This window comes from Mus caroli, unplaced genomic scaffold (assembly GCF_978045245.1).
Source record: "Mus caroli unplaced genomic scaffold, Mus_caroli_1 scaffold_1, whole genome shotgun sequence".
Classification (NCBI taxonomy): domain Eukaryota; kingdom Metazoa; phylum Chordata; class Mammalia; order Rodentia; family Muridae; genus Mus; species Mus caroli.
Genome location: NW_028227256.1, coordinates 179,547,991 through 179,561,719, shown reverse-complemented (window position 1 = coordinate 179,561,719; position 13,729 = coordinate 179,547,991). Strand labels below are relative to the sequence as shown.

At 41.0% G+C, this 13,729-nt stretch overlaps 1 protein-coding gene across 1 annotated transcript in view; it reads right to left on the bottom strand.

Annotated features, from left to right (window-relative positions):
• Dnah14 (dynein axonemal heavy chain 14) overlaps positions 1–13,729 on the bottom strand; it is a 258,755-nt gene that overhangs the window by 107,751 nt on the left and 137,275 nt on the right. The window contains exons 42-46 of the mRNA XM_021185047.2: positions 12,584–12,653; positions 10,054–10,292; positions 8,529–8,651; positions 1,886–2,044; positions 47–179 (exon numbers count right to left, since the gene is read on the bottom strand). Coding sequence (XP_021040706.1) covers positions 47–179; positions 1,886–2,044; positions 8,529–8,651; positions 10,054–10,292; positions 12,584–12,653 — 724 coding nt within the window. The remainder of the gene's footprint in view (positions 1–46; positions 180–1,885; positions 2,045–8,528; positions 8,652–10,053; positions 10,293–12,583; positions 12,654–13,729) is intronic.

The window sequence follows — 13,729 nt, the reverse complement described above, 5'->3', positions numbered from 1 at the left end:
CACAGTTTTACCAGACAAGCCAAATTTAAAGTTTAATATATACAACCTTGATCTTTTAATATCATTATGTAACAGGACTTTTCCTAAAATTGACCCATATTTGATATCGAGTGTTCCTCGGCCCTCAAGCTTCTCAAGCATCTTGTTGATGGCCATACTCTTCCCAACACCACAGTCGCCTAGGGGGAGAGAACATCAGGTTAGAACCACACACCTGGAAATGACATAGGTCTATGTGTTAAGATGAACCAGTGTCACTTTCACCCCTTGGAAATTTGCATTGAAAGCACTTTTTCTGCTTTTCTGTTTTAAAATGGAGAACAGTTAATTGGCACTGTAATGTGAACTTTCAAATAGTTTGCATCATTTGTGTTTCTTATAAAAGATAGAGTAGGAGACAGTTATACTTTTTATTGAATGTTCATTTAAGTGCATCACAACTCTTTCTTGCTTGTAGCACACTAGAACTACAGTCAATGAGACTCCTTGACAAACAAAACGAAACCCAATTGCAAAGAAGACATTTTATGTGCGCGTATGAGCAGCACCTGCAGGACTCTTGCACAGGAGGGCTGTATAGGTGGTACTGTATGGAGGGCTGTATAGGTGGTACTGTATGGAGGGCTGTATAGGTGGTACTGTATGGAGGGCTGTATAGGTGGTACTGTAAGGAGGGCTGTATAGGTGGTACTGTATGGTGGGCTGTATGTAGACTCTCCTGGTACTGGAGTTACAGGTGGTAATGAACTATGGTGTGGGTGTTAGGAAAAACCCGAGCCCCCATGCGAGAGCAGAAAGGGCTATTAACCATGGAGCCATCTCTCCAGTCTTCCTCCTCATTTTTTTTTTTTGAGGGAGGGTCGTATGTAGGTTATGGTGGTCCCGAACTAAACAATCTTCCTGCTTTAGACTCCTGAGTACTGGAATTGCAGACACACACCACACCACCCAGCTCCCTTACATTTTTCTTTTTACTAACACAATCTAAAGGAGGCATTTAATAACACACTTACTAAAGCAGACCATGCCCATGGCTCCAAGTGTACAAAAAAAAAAAAAAAAAAAAAAAAAAGGAAGACTTTTCTTAGAGGAAATTAGACGCAACTATGTGTTATCTGAGTGCCATGCAACTCAAGTTCTTTGCATATATTCCTGGGAGACTCTACTAATTGCCTCTGGTGATCTACAACACAGGGCAGGGACAAGGAAATGATAATCAATGGGCTGGATACTCAGAACAAACAAGAACTGTCTTGAGTCATTTCTTTGGTTTTGGTAATAGAAAAAGATTGGAAAACTTTTACACTACATTTACAAATTGCATATTTAAGTTTAATCAGACAATTGGTATCCAGAGGTGGCTGACCTTCTAAGGACCAGGGCCCATGAGCTGTGGACAACTGGTGTCCAGAGGTGCCACTCTTAGATCAGGTGATCTCCCTCTGAGGACCAGGGCCCATGAACTCTGGAGGCCAATCACACACTCATCCAAAGTGTCTATTTCTAGATTTTGGGTTTGATGTAATGAAAAGATAAAAGATAAAAAAAAAGTATAACAACCAAGTCTTGAGTGGTAGGAGAACCCATACTTAGGATGCTGAGGTAGGAGGATTACATGTTCAGTGGCAGGCTGGGAGACTCATCAAGCGCCCATGCAAACCAACAAACCAACCCGCTGTGGGGAAGAAGGGAGGAAGATACGTACACAGGCTTATGACATCCTATATTAAAATGGGCATTCATAGGCTGTTTGTAGGACTGTGAAAATTAGTCTCTCTGAATTTTTAGGGCCTATTAATTAAGTGCACTTAAAAATGATTAGCCTCATTAATTATTAAATGTCTCCCTAACCTGGAAATCCCCTCTCTGTTACTTATTTTCATACCTGTGAGAAGTACAGGGTAGGAGTTCCTGAGGAAAAGGCTCATGAGGAAAGAGAGGCAGATGGTGTCTCTCGTAGCCGTATAGTTCACGCACTCCCCATACTCGTTCATTCTCAGCACGTTCTCACTCGATCCCTGGAAGTCAGTCAGCAGCGTTGTCCCTAAGGTCAGAAGACAGTTGTTAGGCTTCAGATGATCTCAAATGAGATAGGAACCTATTACTTTTGTTAGGTAATACTCTCTGGACAAGCCAGCAAGGTACACGACGGACACTGTGTGGCATGTGCCTAGGGTCTTTGTGGATGTCAGAGATTGCTGTCTCTGGCATCCTCAGGCAGCCAAGGCACTGCCAATGCTCCTAGAGCAACACTCCTTGACTTTCCTGCCCCAACCCTGCTGCTAGTGTGGTGGGTCCTGCTAGAAAGAAGCTAGTCCCAAGCTGCCTGCCACTCTCCTAAGAACCCACCTCTCTGGCTGCCCCTCTCATCTTCCAGACTCCTTTCTTCTGGAAGCTGTGATCATACAAGTGTTTATGAACCTTCAACCTTCTTATCTGAACCACAGGAAACTGACAATTCAACACACACACACACACACACACACACACACACACACACACAGAGAGAGAGAGAGAGAGAGAGAGAGAGAGAGAGAGAGAGAGAGAGAGAGAACAGGCAAAACCAAAACAAACCAGCCCCTCACAGACATGAATGCTCTCTATAATGCTACCCTAATCGCATCTTAGCATCACTTTATTGTCACTGCTGTGCACTGTTATATGTAGGTGTGTGTTCATGCCATGGCATGTGTGGAGTTGGCGTTGGTCCTGTCTTTCCCTCTTTCCCTGGGCTCCAGGAATTGCCCCTTTACTCTCCTTACTGTCTTACACCCTTTAAAGAATGCTTGGCCCTAATTCTTCCCCTCCTTCCCGCTGTCCAGCTGACTGCTTAGCTGGTGTTAGCACAGCCATGCTGTCTATTCTTCATAGGACATTTGCCAGACAGATTCAGAGCACGCAGAGAGACATGGCGCTGAGTCTCCCCGTGGACATGGCCTTTCTGCCCGCCTTCCCTAATTACTAATTCCCACACGGTGGGCTCTGTCCTGCCACTTGCTCTACTTTCATTTTAGTGACTTTAGGGAGCCTTCTACATCAACCCAGTTTTTTATTAGCATTATTTAATGACTGTTCAATAAGCCTTTCCCCAGTGTGGAAGTGATGGGGATTTATAGAATTTTCCAATCTTTTGTTGTTACAAATAAAGCCAAGTTTATATAGTACTCACAGGCAACTCATACATGACTTCTGGAATAATTAACTATAAGCAGAGCGTATGGCCTGTGTATACTGAGTCCGAATCAATTTTGTCATCTGTGATTTTGATGGACACGGAGAAACTGCCTACCATCATTTGAGAAGCTGAATGACAAAGGTATTGAGTGTTTTTAATCTTTCCAAAGTTGTATCTAATTCTTTACTTCTCATTTCTCATATGGAGTCAATACTATTTATATTTGAGAGTCATTTCTTTTCTTTTTTTTTTTTTTTAGATAGACTTTAGACTTGATTATTATTATTTTTTAATTAGGTATTTTCCTCAATTACATTTCCAATGCTATCCAAAAAGTCCCCAATACACTCCCCCACCCAGTCCCCCCCCCCCTTGGCCCTGGCATTCCCCTGTACTGGGGCATATAAAGTTGGCAAGTCCAATGGGCCTCTCTTTCCAGTGATGGCCGACTAGGCCATCTTTTGATACAAATGCAGCTAGAGTCAAGAGCTCTGGGGTACTGGTTAGTTCATAATAATGATCCACCTATGGGGTTGCAGTTCCCTTTAGCTCCTTGGGTACTTTCTCTAGCTCCTCCATTGGGGGCCCTGTGATCCATCCAATAGCTGACTGTGAGAATCCACTTCTGTGTTTGCTAAGCCCCGGCATTGTCTCACAAGAGACAGCTATATCTGGGTCCTTTCAGCAAAATCTTGCTAGTGTATGCAATGGTGACAGCATTTGGAAGCTGATTATGGGATGGATCCCTGGATATGGCAGTCTTTAGATGGTCCATCCTTTCTTCACAGCTCCAAACTTTATCTCTGTAACTCTTTCCATGGGTGTTTTGTTCCCAATTCCAAGAAGGGGCACAGTGTCCACACTTTGGTCTTCGTTCTTCTTGAGTTTCATGTGTTTAACAAATTGTATCTTATATCTTGGGTATCCTAAGTTTTTGGGCTAATATCCATTTATCAGTGAGTACATATTGTGTGAGTTCCTTTGTGAATATGTTACCTCACTCAGGATGATGCCCTCCAGATCCATCCATTTGCCTAGGAATTTCATAAATTCATTCCTTTTAATAGCTGAGTAGTACTCCATTGTGTAGATGTACCACATTTTCTGTATCTATTCCTCTGTTGAGGGGCATCTGGGTTCTTTCCAGCTTCTGGCTATTATAAATAAGGCTGCTATATACATAGTGGAGCATGTGTCCTTCTTACCGGTTGGAACATCTTCTGGATATATGCCCAGGAGAGGTATTGCTGTCTCCTCTGGTAGTATTATGTCCAATTTTCTGAGGAACCGCCAAACTGATTTCCAGAGTGGTTGTACCAGCTTGCAATCCCACCAACAATGAAGGAGTGTTCCTCTTTCTCCACATCCTCGCCAGCATCTGCTGTCACCTGAATTTTTGATCTTAGCCATTCTGACTGGTGTGAGGTGGAATCTCAGGGTTGTTTTGAGTTGCATTTCCCTGATGATTAAGGATGTTGAACATTTTTTCAGGTGCTTCTCTGCCATTTGGTATTCCTCAGGTGAGAATTCTTTGTTCAGTTCTGAGCCCCATTTTTTAACGGGGTTATTTGATTTTCTGGAGTCCACCTTCTTGAGTTCCTTATATATATTGGATATTAGTCCCCTATCTGATTAAGGATAAAGATCCTCTCCCAATCTGTTGGTGGTCTTTTTGTCTTATTGACGGTGTCTTTTGCCTTGCAGAAGCTTTGCAACTTTATGAGGTCCCATTTATCGATTTTCGATCTTACAGCACAAGCCTTTGCTGTTCTATTCAGGAATTTTCCCCCTGTACCCATATCTTTGAGGCTTTTCCCTACTTTCTCCTCTATAAGTTTCAGTGTCTCTGGTTTTATGTGGAGTTCCTTAATCCACTTAGATTTGACCTTGGTACAAGGAGATAGGAATGGATCAATTCGCATTCTTCTACATGATAACCGCCAGTTGTGCCAGCACCATTTGTTGAAAATGCTGTCTTTTTTCCACTGGATGGTTTTTGCTCCCTTGTCAAAGATCAAGTGACCATAGGTATGTGGGTTGATCTCAGGGTCTTCAATTCTGTTTCATTGGTCTACTTGTCTGTCATTATACCAGTACCATGCAGTTTTTTTTTTTTTTTTTTTTTTTTTTTTTTTATCACAATTGCTCTGTAGTACAGCTTTAGGTCAGGCATGGTGATTCCACCAGAGGTTCTTTTATCCTTGAGAAGAGTTTTTGCTATCCTAGGTTTTTTGTTGTTCCAGATGAATTTGCAGATTGCCCTTTCTAATTTGTTGAAGAATTGAGTTGGAATTTTGATGGGGATTGCATTGAATCTGTAGATTGCTTTTGGTAAGATAGCCATTTTTACAATGTTGATCCTGCCAATCCATGAGCATGGGAGGTTTTTCCATCTTCTGAGATCTTCTTTAATTTCTTTCTTCAGGGACTTGAAGTTCTTGTCATACAGATCTTTCACTTCCTTAGTTAGAGTCACGCCAAGGGAGTCATTTATTTTCATGTCAACTATTTGTTCATATTATTTGAATTTTTATTGATAATTTGTGGTGATGCTTGAATTTTACTGATGCTTTTGGATAACATCAGCAAATACTAAAGTTTAATTATCTCCAAATGCTGTATCTACATATTTTCTTTTATAACCATACTACTTTGTTTTTTCAAAATAACATTAATTTAAAATGTATGCTTTATAGTGACAATGCTTCCCTATTTCCTCCAGTGGATTGTTTTATTTATTTAAATTTTATTTGATTATTTTATGTGTCTGAGTATTGCTCTTGCAACTATGTCTGTGCACTGTATGCATGCCTGGTGCCCTCCACATTCTGAAGAGGGTGATGGAGTCCCCAGGGCTGGAGCAGGAGACATATATGAGACACCATGTGGGTGCTGGAATCAAATCCAATTTCACAGCAGGAGCAACAAGTGCTCTTAACTGTGAAGCCAACTTTCCAGCCCTGGCGTTGCTTTTAAATTCTGCATTTTTTTTATTCGTACAAGACCTATTCTGGGCCAGCGAAATGTCTCGGTGGTGAAACTCTTACCTTGCAAGCTGAGTTGATCCCTAGAAGCAACGAAAAGGTAGAAGGAGGGGACCTACTCTATAAAGGTGTTGCTTACCTCCACACAATTGCCATGACACATGTGCCCTCACCCCCACCCCTCACCACGAACATGTGTGTGCACATATGTCACACACACACACACACACACACACACACACACACACACACACCCCAAAACCTTTAAAAGATCTATTAAATTCTTTCTTAAATTGACTGTGCCGTGTAAGTATTTTTATTTTATTTGTGTCAAGTGCTTTTCCTGCAGGTATGTCTGCACTGTGCACACAGAGGCCAGAAGGAAAAGAAAAAGAGGAAACAGAAAAAAAGGAAAGGAAAAAAAAGGAAAGTGAAAAAAAGGAAAGGAAAAAGGAAAGGAAAAAAGGAAAAAAGGAAAAAAGGAAAAAAGGAAAAAAGGAAAGAAAAGGGAAGGGAAGGGAAGGGAAAGGGAAGGGAAGGGAAGGGAAGGGAAAGGAAGGGAAGGGAAGGGAAAGGGAAGGGGAAAAGGGACTAAGAAGGGAAAAAGAAGGGGAAAAGGGAAAGGGCCCAGGAGGCCATCTTCTGCTACATATGCAGCTAGAGACACGAGCTCTGGGGGGTACTGGTTAGTTCATATTGTTGTTCCACCTATAGGGTTGCAGAGCCCTTCAGCTCTTAGGTACTTTCTCTAGCTCCTATATTGGGGGCCCTGTATTCCATCCTATAGATGACTGTGAGCATCCACTTCTGTATTTGCCAGGCACTGGCATAGCCTCACTCGAGACAGCTATATCAGGGTCCCTTCAGCAAAATCTTGCTGGCATATGCAATAGTGTCTGGGTTTGGTGGCTGATTATGGGATGGACCCCGGGTGGGGCAGTCTCTGGATAGTCCATCCTTTCGTCTTAGCTCCAAACTTCTACAAGGACTTCTGGCTAGCCAGCCACTTCTGCTGTAGACTGCTGGAGGACGCTGCCTCGTCAACCTAGCTTCCACTGCCTCTGGTCTTCGCCAGCACCCTGTCAATTTATTAAATACTTTATATACACGCTCCTCAACTGTTGATGGGGTTACAGCTAACAAACCTACAGCAAGTTGAAAATCTGGAAATATTGCTATCTGAGATGCGTTTACTACAGCTCACCCCCAGAATACCCTAGTTTAGCAGCACAGTGCACTGGGATTGGGCACATGGGTTAGCGGTCTTGAGGTCACTGGGCTGGCCGAGAGCTGCAGCCACTGTTCATGGCCTAGTGCTGTCAAGCTTGGGGAAAGATCCAATTTGAAAAAAAAAGAGAACAAAACATGATTTCTGTTCAATGTGTACTGAGTTCACACACTGTGAAGCTGAAAGGAGCCTTCACACTCGTCATTAAGGTCTGACCTTCATCTTCTACCATGTTCTCACAGTCCAACAAGTGTAAGGACCTTCTGTGATACTCAGAAGCAGGTTGCAAATGAAAACAACTTAGAGTAGATGGATACATATGATGTAAAAACTAAGTCATCCTTTTCTACTTTGTTGTTCTTGCTGTTGTTGTTGTTGTTGTGGTTGCTCTTTCGAGTCAGGGGCTATGGCCGGACTGGTGCTCACTAAGTGTTCCAGACTAGACTCAAACTAATGGCTATCCTGTCTCAGCCTCCAGGGCTGGGATTTCAGATACTGAACCACCATGTCCATCATCATCATCATCGTTATTATTATTATTATTATAAATGAACTGGTTTCATTTACAGCAAAGTACCCAGTCTTGTGTGTGTGCATTTCTTACTTTTGAAGAGGTATTTTTCATTATCCTTCAGTGACCACAGCTAGTTAAACCAGTAGATACTGTTATTGGTGAGACTCCATACACTGTAGTTTTACCACATATCTAAATACGCTACTCATTTTTCTTTTTTAAAATTCATTTTATATTCACGGGTGTTTTGTCTGCATGGTGCATGCCTGGTGCTCAGTGCGGGCAGAAGAGGAGTCAGAGCCCCTGAGTCTTGAGTTACAGATAGTTACAAGCTGCCATAGTTACAAGCTGCCATGTGGATGCTGGGAAAAGAAGCTGGGTCCTCTGGGAGAGCAGCCAGGGCTCTTGATCTCAAAGCCATCTTCCAGCCCCTACTACACACTTCTTTGAAAGTAATGTTCATAGATGATTTAAAGGCATATTTTATAAATGTGAATAAAACTGCACCTACAAAGATATATATTAGAATATAGTAATCTCCAATATTGAGAATGTATCTAAATTTTAGGATTAATACACCTCCAGAATTTGAGAATTAAAAGCCTTTTAAAAAAGAATGATACTTGCCTTTTTGAATTAGGGTGTGAGCAGTAGGAACTAAATCTGACCAAGGCATAAACTCGCATTGCTGTACGTCCACAAAATACCCAAATACAGACCGCTCGCTACCAGGTAAGCTGATGCCAGTGTCTGAAAACAACAGACACAAGAATCTAGTAAGAAACTGGATCATGAGTGGTGCAGACGGTGCCGGGAAGGTGAGGCCGCTGCAGCTCATAGCCCTGTATAAAACAGGCAGGCCAGGTCCTCTTGCTCAGCTGGTAGAAAAGCAAAAGTTCATTAACCTCGAATCACTTTTTACATGTAGAGGAGGATAAATTGTGATCAAATGTTCTAAGAGAACTTATTCCAAAGCGCTTGCTACCATTATGTGTTTGGATACTAGTCAATTCCAGTAACATACTGGCTCTGGTCAGACCAATATAATATAGAAGTTTTCTTTTCCCTTTCCCTTCTTTTTCCCTTTCCCTTTTTCCCCTTTTCCCTTTTTTTCCCTTTTTCCCCTTTTTTTCCCTTTCCCTTTTTCCCTTTTTCCCTTTCCCTTTCCCTTTTCCTTTCCCTTTCCCTTTCCCTTTTTCCATTTCCCTTTCCCTTTTTCCCTTTCCCTTTCCCTTTTTCCATTTCCCTTTCCCTCTCCTTTCCTTTTTTTTTTTTTTTTTTTTTGAGACAAGGTCTTATGTAGCCCAGGCTTGACTCAACCTGGTCATATCCTCCTTGAACTCCTGCTTTTCCTGCTTCTGCCTTCCAAGCACTGGGATTATGGACATGAGTCACAACACCTCACATTATTATGATTTTAGTGTTGTTAGTTTTGTCTCAGAATCCTTGTAGATTTTGTTGATAAAACTATGATGTTAAATTCATAAAATTGGTTTGTGAGTCCTGTGTGTCATACATGCGTGTGTGTGCACACATGCACCTTGGGCACACGTGGGAGGCCAGAATAGGATATCAAGTGTCTTCTGTCACACTCTACCATGTTGCCTTGAGACACTGTGGCTCTCCCTGACTCCTTGAACCATAAACTTACCATTTGGCTAGACCTGTTGGTCTCAGAATGGTTCCATAATCACACCCCAATACTGGAGTCACAGACACATGCAACCACGCCTGGCTTTGTTACTGGGTGCTGGGGATTCAAACTCAGGTACTTATGGTTTACACAGAAAATTCTATTGTCCCCTGATCCATCTCTTCAGCCCTTGTAGGTTGCTATTATTTTAAATATAGTATTCTTTGATCTTTGTTAATTCTTTGGCTTATATTTTACTTTGCTGCTCCTCTGCCTTATTTTGTATTTATGTCACATACACTTAGTAATTTATTTTTAGCATTTTGTTTGTTTCAAATATACTGATTTATATGTTTTCCCAGTTAATCTGAAACTTTTTGATATTTCTAGCCACAAAGAACTTAATATCCTTTTCCTTCTGGGCACACTTCCCATCATTTTGAGATTCTGTGTATAATTGAGATTTTACACTTTTAGCAAAAATTGGTTTATAATCAGTAGATAAGCCAATCCACTGACCTCTTTCTGAATCATCTTCAAATACTTCGCGGACAAAGATGTCAAAATTGTAGTTTACTTCTGCAAGGGAGTCATGTTCAAAGCTTTTACGGAATAGTATGTCTTCTTCATGTTGGTCTTCACGCTTTAAAATCCCTCCAAATGCCCATGTGAATGCAAAAACAAATATCTTCTGGATCATCATCGGAAGCTTCTCAGGGTTTCTCTCCAGGAACCATGACCCCTCGTCCTTGTGGTGGCTGTGACAGAAAGGCAGCCACCAAAAGCTTTGTAAACTAGTGCGATAGTTGATCTTAACATCATACCGAAATTTTATTATCAAAAATTGAAATAAAGTATTGATATAAAATCTTCTAACACATAATGTTTCCTCTGATAACAGTCATATAAGTTAGTTACTAGGTTTATTTTTAAAGTAGCATATGTATAAGGCATTCCTACCTAACCTTGTTTCATATCTGTCTTTGGTAATATGTTGACAAATTTATAATTTAACTTTAACACATAATTGCATTTGATCTATGTATATGTATCTTTATGATGTATTCTTGGTACCTGCTTAGTATCTTATTTGTTAAGTATACATGTTTTACATATGCACATCATTTTATTTGGTATCCATATGTAACTCCTTTTCATTTTAGGTCAGATTCTAGTTGAAAGTTTACTTGTTGAAGGGGGAAAGGATTTGATAATTCTGCATTTTATGAAAGGCATCAGTAAATAGTGATTCACTTTGTGTTTCTCTTAGCAAGTATTAAGGTTGGCTTAGCTCAACTTGGTTAATGTCAGGCAGTCAGAATCCGAGGAGACTGTTTCTATTTGAGATTAATTCGGACTCCACATGGGTAATGAACCATGAGTTTTGTGATGACAGGATTGCCTATGATAGGGTTAAGGTTTGAGCCTAATTTCTAACATCATGCATTGTTTTAGTATTATCCTAAAATCATCTACAAATTATGAAAGCTGAAGTATAGCAGATGGAAATTCATTAGCAACTCCCAACATAAAGTGTATTTACATAATTTTTTTCGAGACAGGGTTTCTCTGTGTAGCCCTGGCTGTCCTGGAACTCACTCTGTAGACTAGGCTGGCCTCCAATTCAGAAATCCTCCTGCTTATGCTTTTACGATATTTTAAAAGAATAAAATTGTTATGAAAACATCCCTCTTTCCTTTACACATTTAGAAAGGAATAAGTTCATGTGGCCTTATCTCCCACATCAGCCATTTATAAGCTATGAAACACTGAACCAGTTATAAAGTTATAAAGCTTTGTCTCTCTGATAAAACTAAAATGGTAAGGTGACATGCCAGCTGTCTAGATTAGAACTTGATACATAGTTAGGTACATGACACATTGTAACTATAAAACTATTCCTTCTGTGCCTTTGCTGAGTCCACAGTGTAAATCTGTTAACCTGCAGGGGACTCTGCAACCTCTGTGACCAGCAGGGCGGCAGTGTACAGGAGGGCAAGGGACATTCAGCTCAAGGCGTCCACACAGCAGGTGTCGGCTCAGACTTGAGGGTCTGACCACATGTGATTTATTTTAGACATATTTAAGCACAGCACAGTTTGGTGAAACCTTTTATGGTAATACTTAGCCCAGTCCTTTGTACACAATAAAGCAACCATAAATCCCTTTAAGGAACAAAATAAGCTAAATAAAGATTGGCTGTGGCTGCATCAGATCTCTCTGTAAAGTGCATGTGACCCCTTCCACAAAGATAGGTCCTGTAGCTTGACTACATGTGGCATCTCCCATAAAGATAAGGTTTGTAGATTAAACAAACTTATGATAGGGTCTTGGAGGAGTCTGGCGTGGTCTCTACAACACACTTAGCACAAAGGTCACCAGGCTAGCATACATGTCCACTCCCAGCCTCTGTTACATCACTTCCTTTGAAGGCAGAACCCCGTGTGCTTATGTGTGAGCCTCCCACATTAGCACAGGCTTCCTTCTTGGGTCTTACTAATCTCCTCATGCTTTTCTCATTCTTTCCTGTCCTATGAAGAAGGCATCACATCTACTTCATTCAGAGTGACTGATAAATAGTAAACACTTCATAAATATTTGCTAAATTGCACATAGCGGGATGTTTCAGATAGAATTATGCAATTAGTTATTCAGAGGACTCTGAGTTGCGTTAAAATAATATAGACTTTAAAATTATGAGATCACAAAATATGATTTCCTGACAATGAGCCCAAGCACCCTTGGGGGTCTCACACTTCATAGGTCCTTCCCACATTCACTGCTAGGGTGACACCTCCCACATTCACTGCTAGGGTGGTGACACCTCCCACTGTCACTGCTAGGGTGACACTTCACACATTCACTGCTAGGGTGATACCTCCCACATTCACTGCTAGGGTGACACTTACCACAGTCACTGCGAGGGTGACACTTACCACAGTCACTGCGAGGGTGACACTTACCACAGTCACTGCTAGGGTGACAGCTCCCACAGTCACTGCTAGGATGACACCTCCCACAGTCACTGCTAGGGTGACACTTTACTGACCTCGTTTCTTCCTTGAACTTCACTTTCACCTTTGTCTCTGTAGGGGACTCACTGTCCATTGTTTCATGACCTTAGAAACAACAGGATTTTTGTGTGTGCGTGTGATTAACAACAGACCTAACATCGCATAGGCTAATTTATGATGTTCAACTTGTAACACTGTCTGGCTGTGAACTGCCCCAGAAGCCACCCATTACAGTACCCGGGCAGACTGGCCTTGTCTCTCCTCCTCATTCCATTTGTACAAGGAATTCATGTGACAGAGAAAAGCAGAGTCAAGCACGACTCATTCTTTACTGTGCATTTCTCTAATATTTGTGGTCTTAGTATTAAGACAAAATGTACCCCTTTTAGAATATCTTAAAACACAGAAAAACATACAGAAAAAAATGATCATGCAGAGTTTGACCCTCTTCCACAACTATTAAAATACTGTTGTACCACTTGTGGAATAACAAAGCACACAATGTACTTAAAAAGTTAAACTTAGATAAAGATGAAAAGACTTGTGTTTTTATCCTGCCTTTTGATTTTTAAGGCTGTTCTTATATCACACCATATCATGTGAGATATGATTTCAACGCAGCATAATTTTTTACGCCAATCGGGAATTCAGATGTTTTTATGACTATAAATAGTTCTGCTGCATATAAAACCCCCTGTGCATAAACCTTTGTATACTTCTCCAATTATAACTCTATAAAAGTTCCTAGAATAACAAAACTAAGGACAATTTACCAGTATTTTCTGCATGTATTGCTAAATAGCTTTAAAAAAAACTTACTCAATTGTTACTTCAGTCACCTCCTTTTAAACTTTATAGTCTGCTACATTCTAGCTATCAAGTGTCTCTCAAGGGTATGAAAGTGCCCACAGACCCCACCTTTTCCTGAGAAACTACCAACTGTTAAGGGTTGCTGTAGGAGGGGCTATCATTTTTCTTCAGTGGAGTAGCCACTGGGGGACTAGATGAGGAGGAAAGGGAGTTTAGAGGGAAACTAATTTTTCAATGCCTTAAACTCAGTATATAATTTTGGTTCCAATTGTATGAGAAAAAGTGAACACACCAGTTGTAGCCACTCTTTCATCGTCTACCTTTCTTCTTCAAAAGCCACATTTTTAACCATAAAACTGTACGAGGTGGCC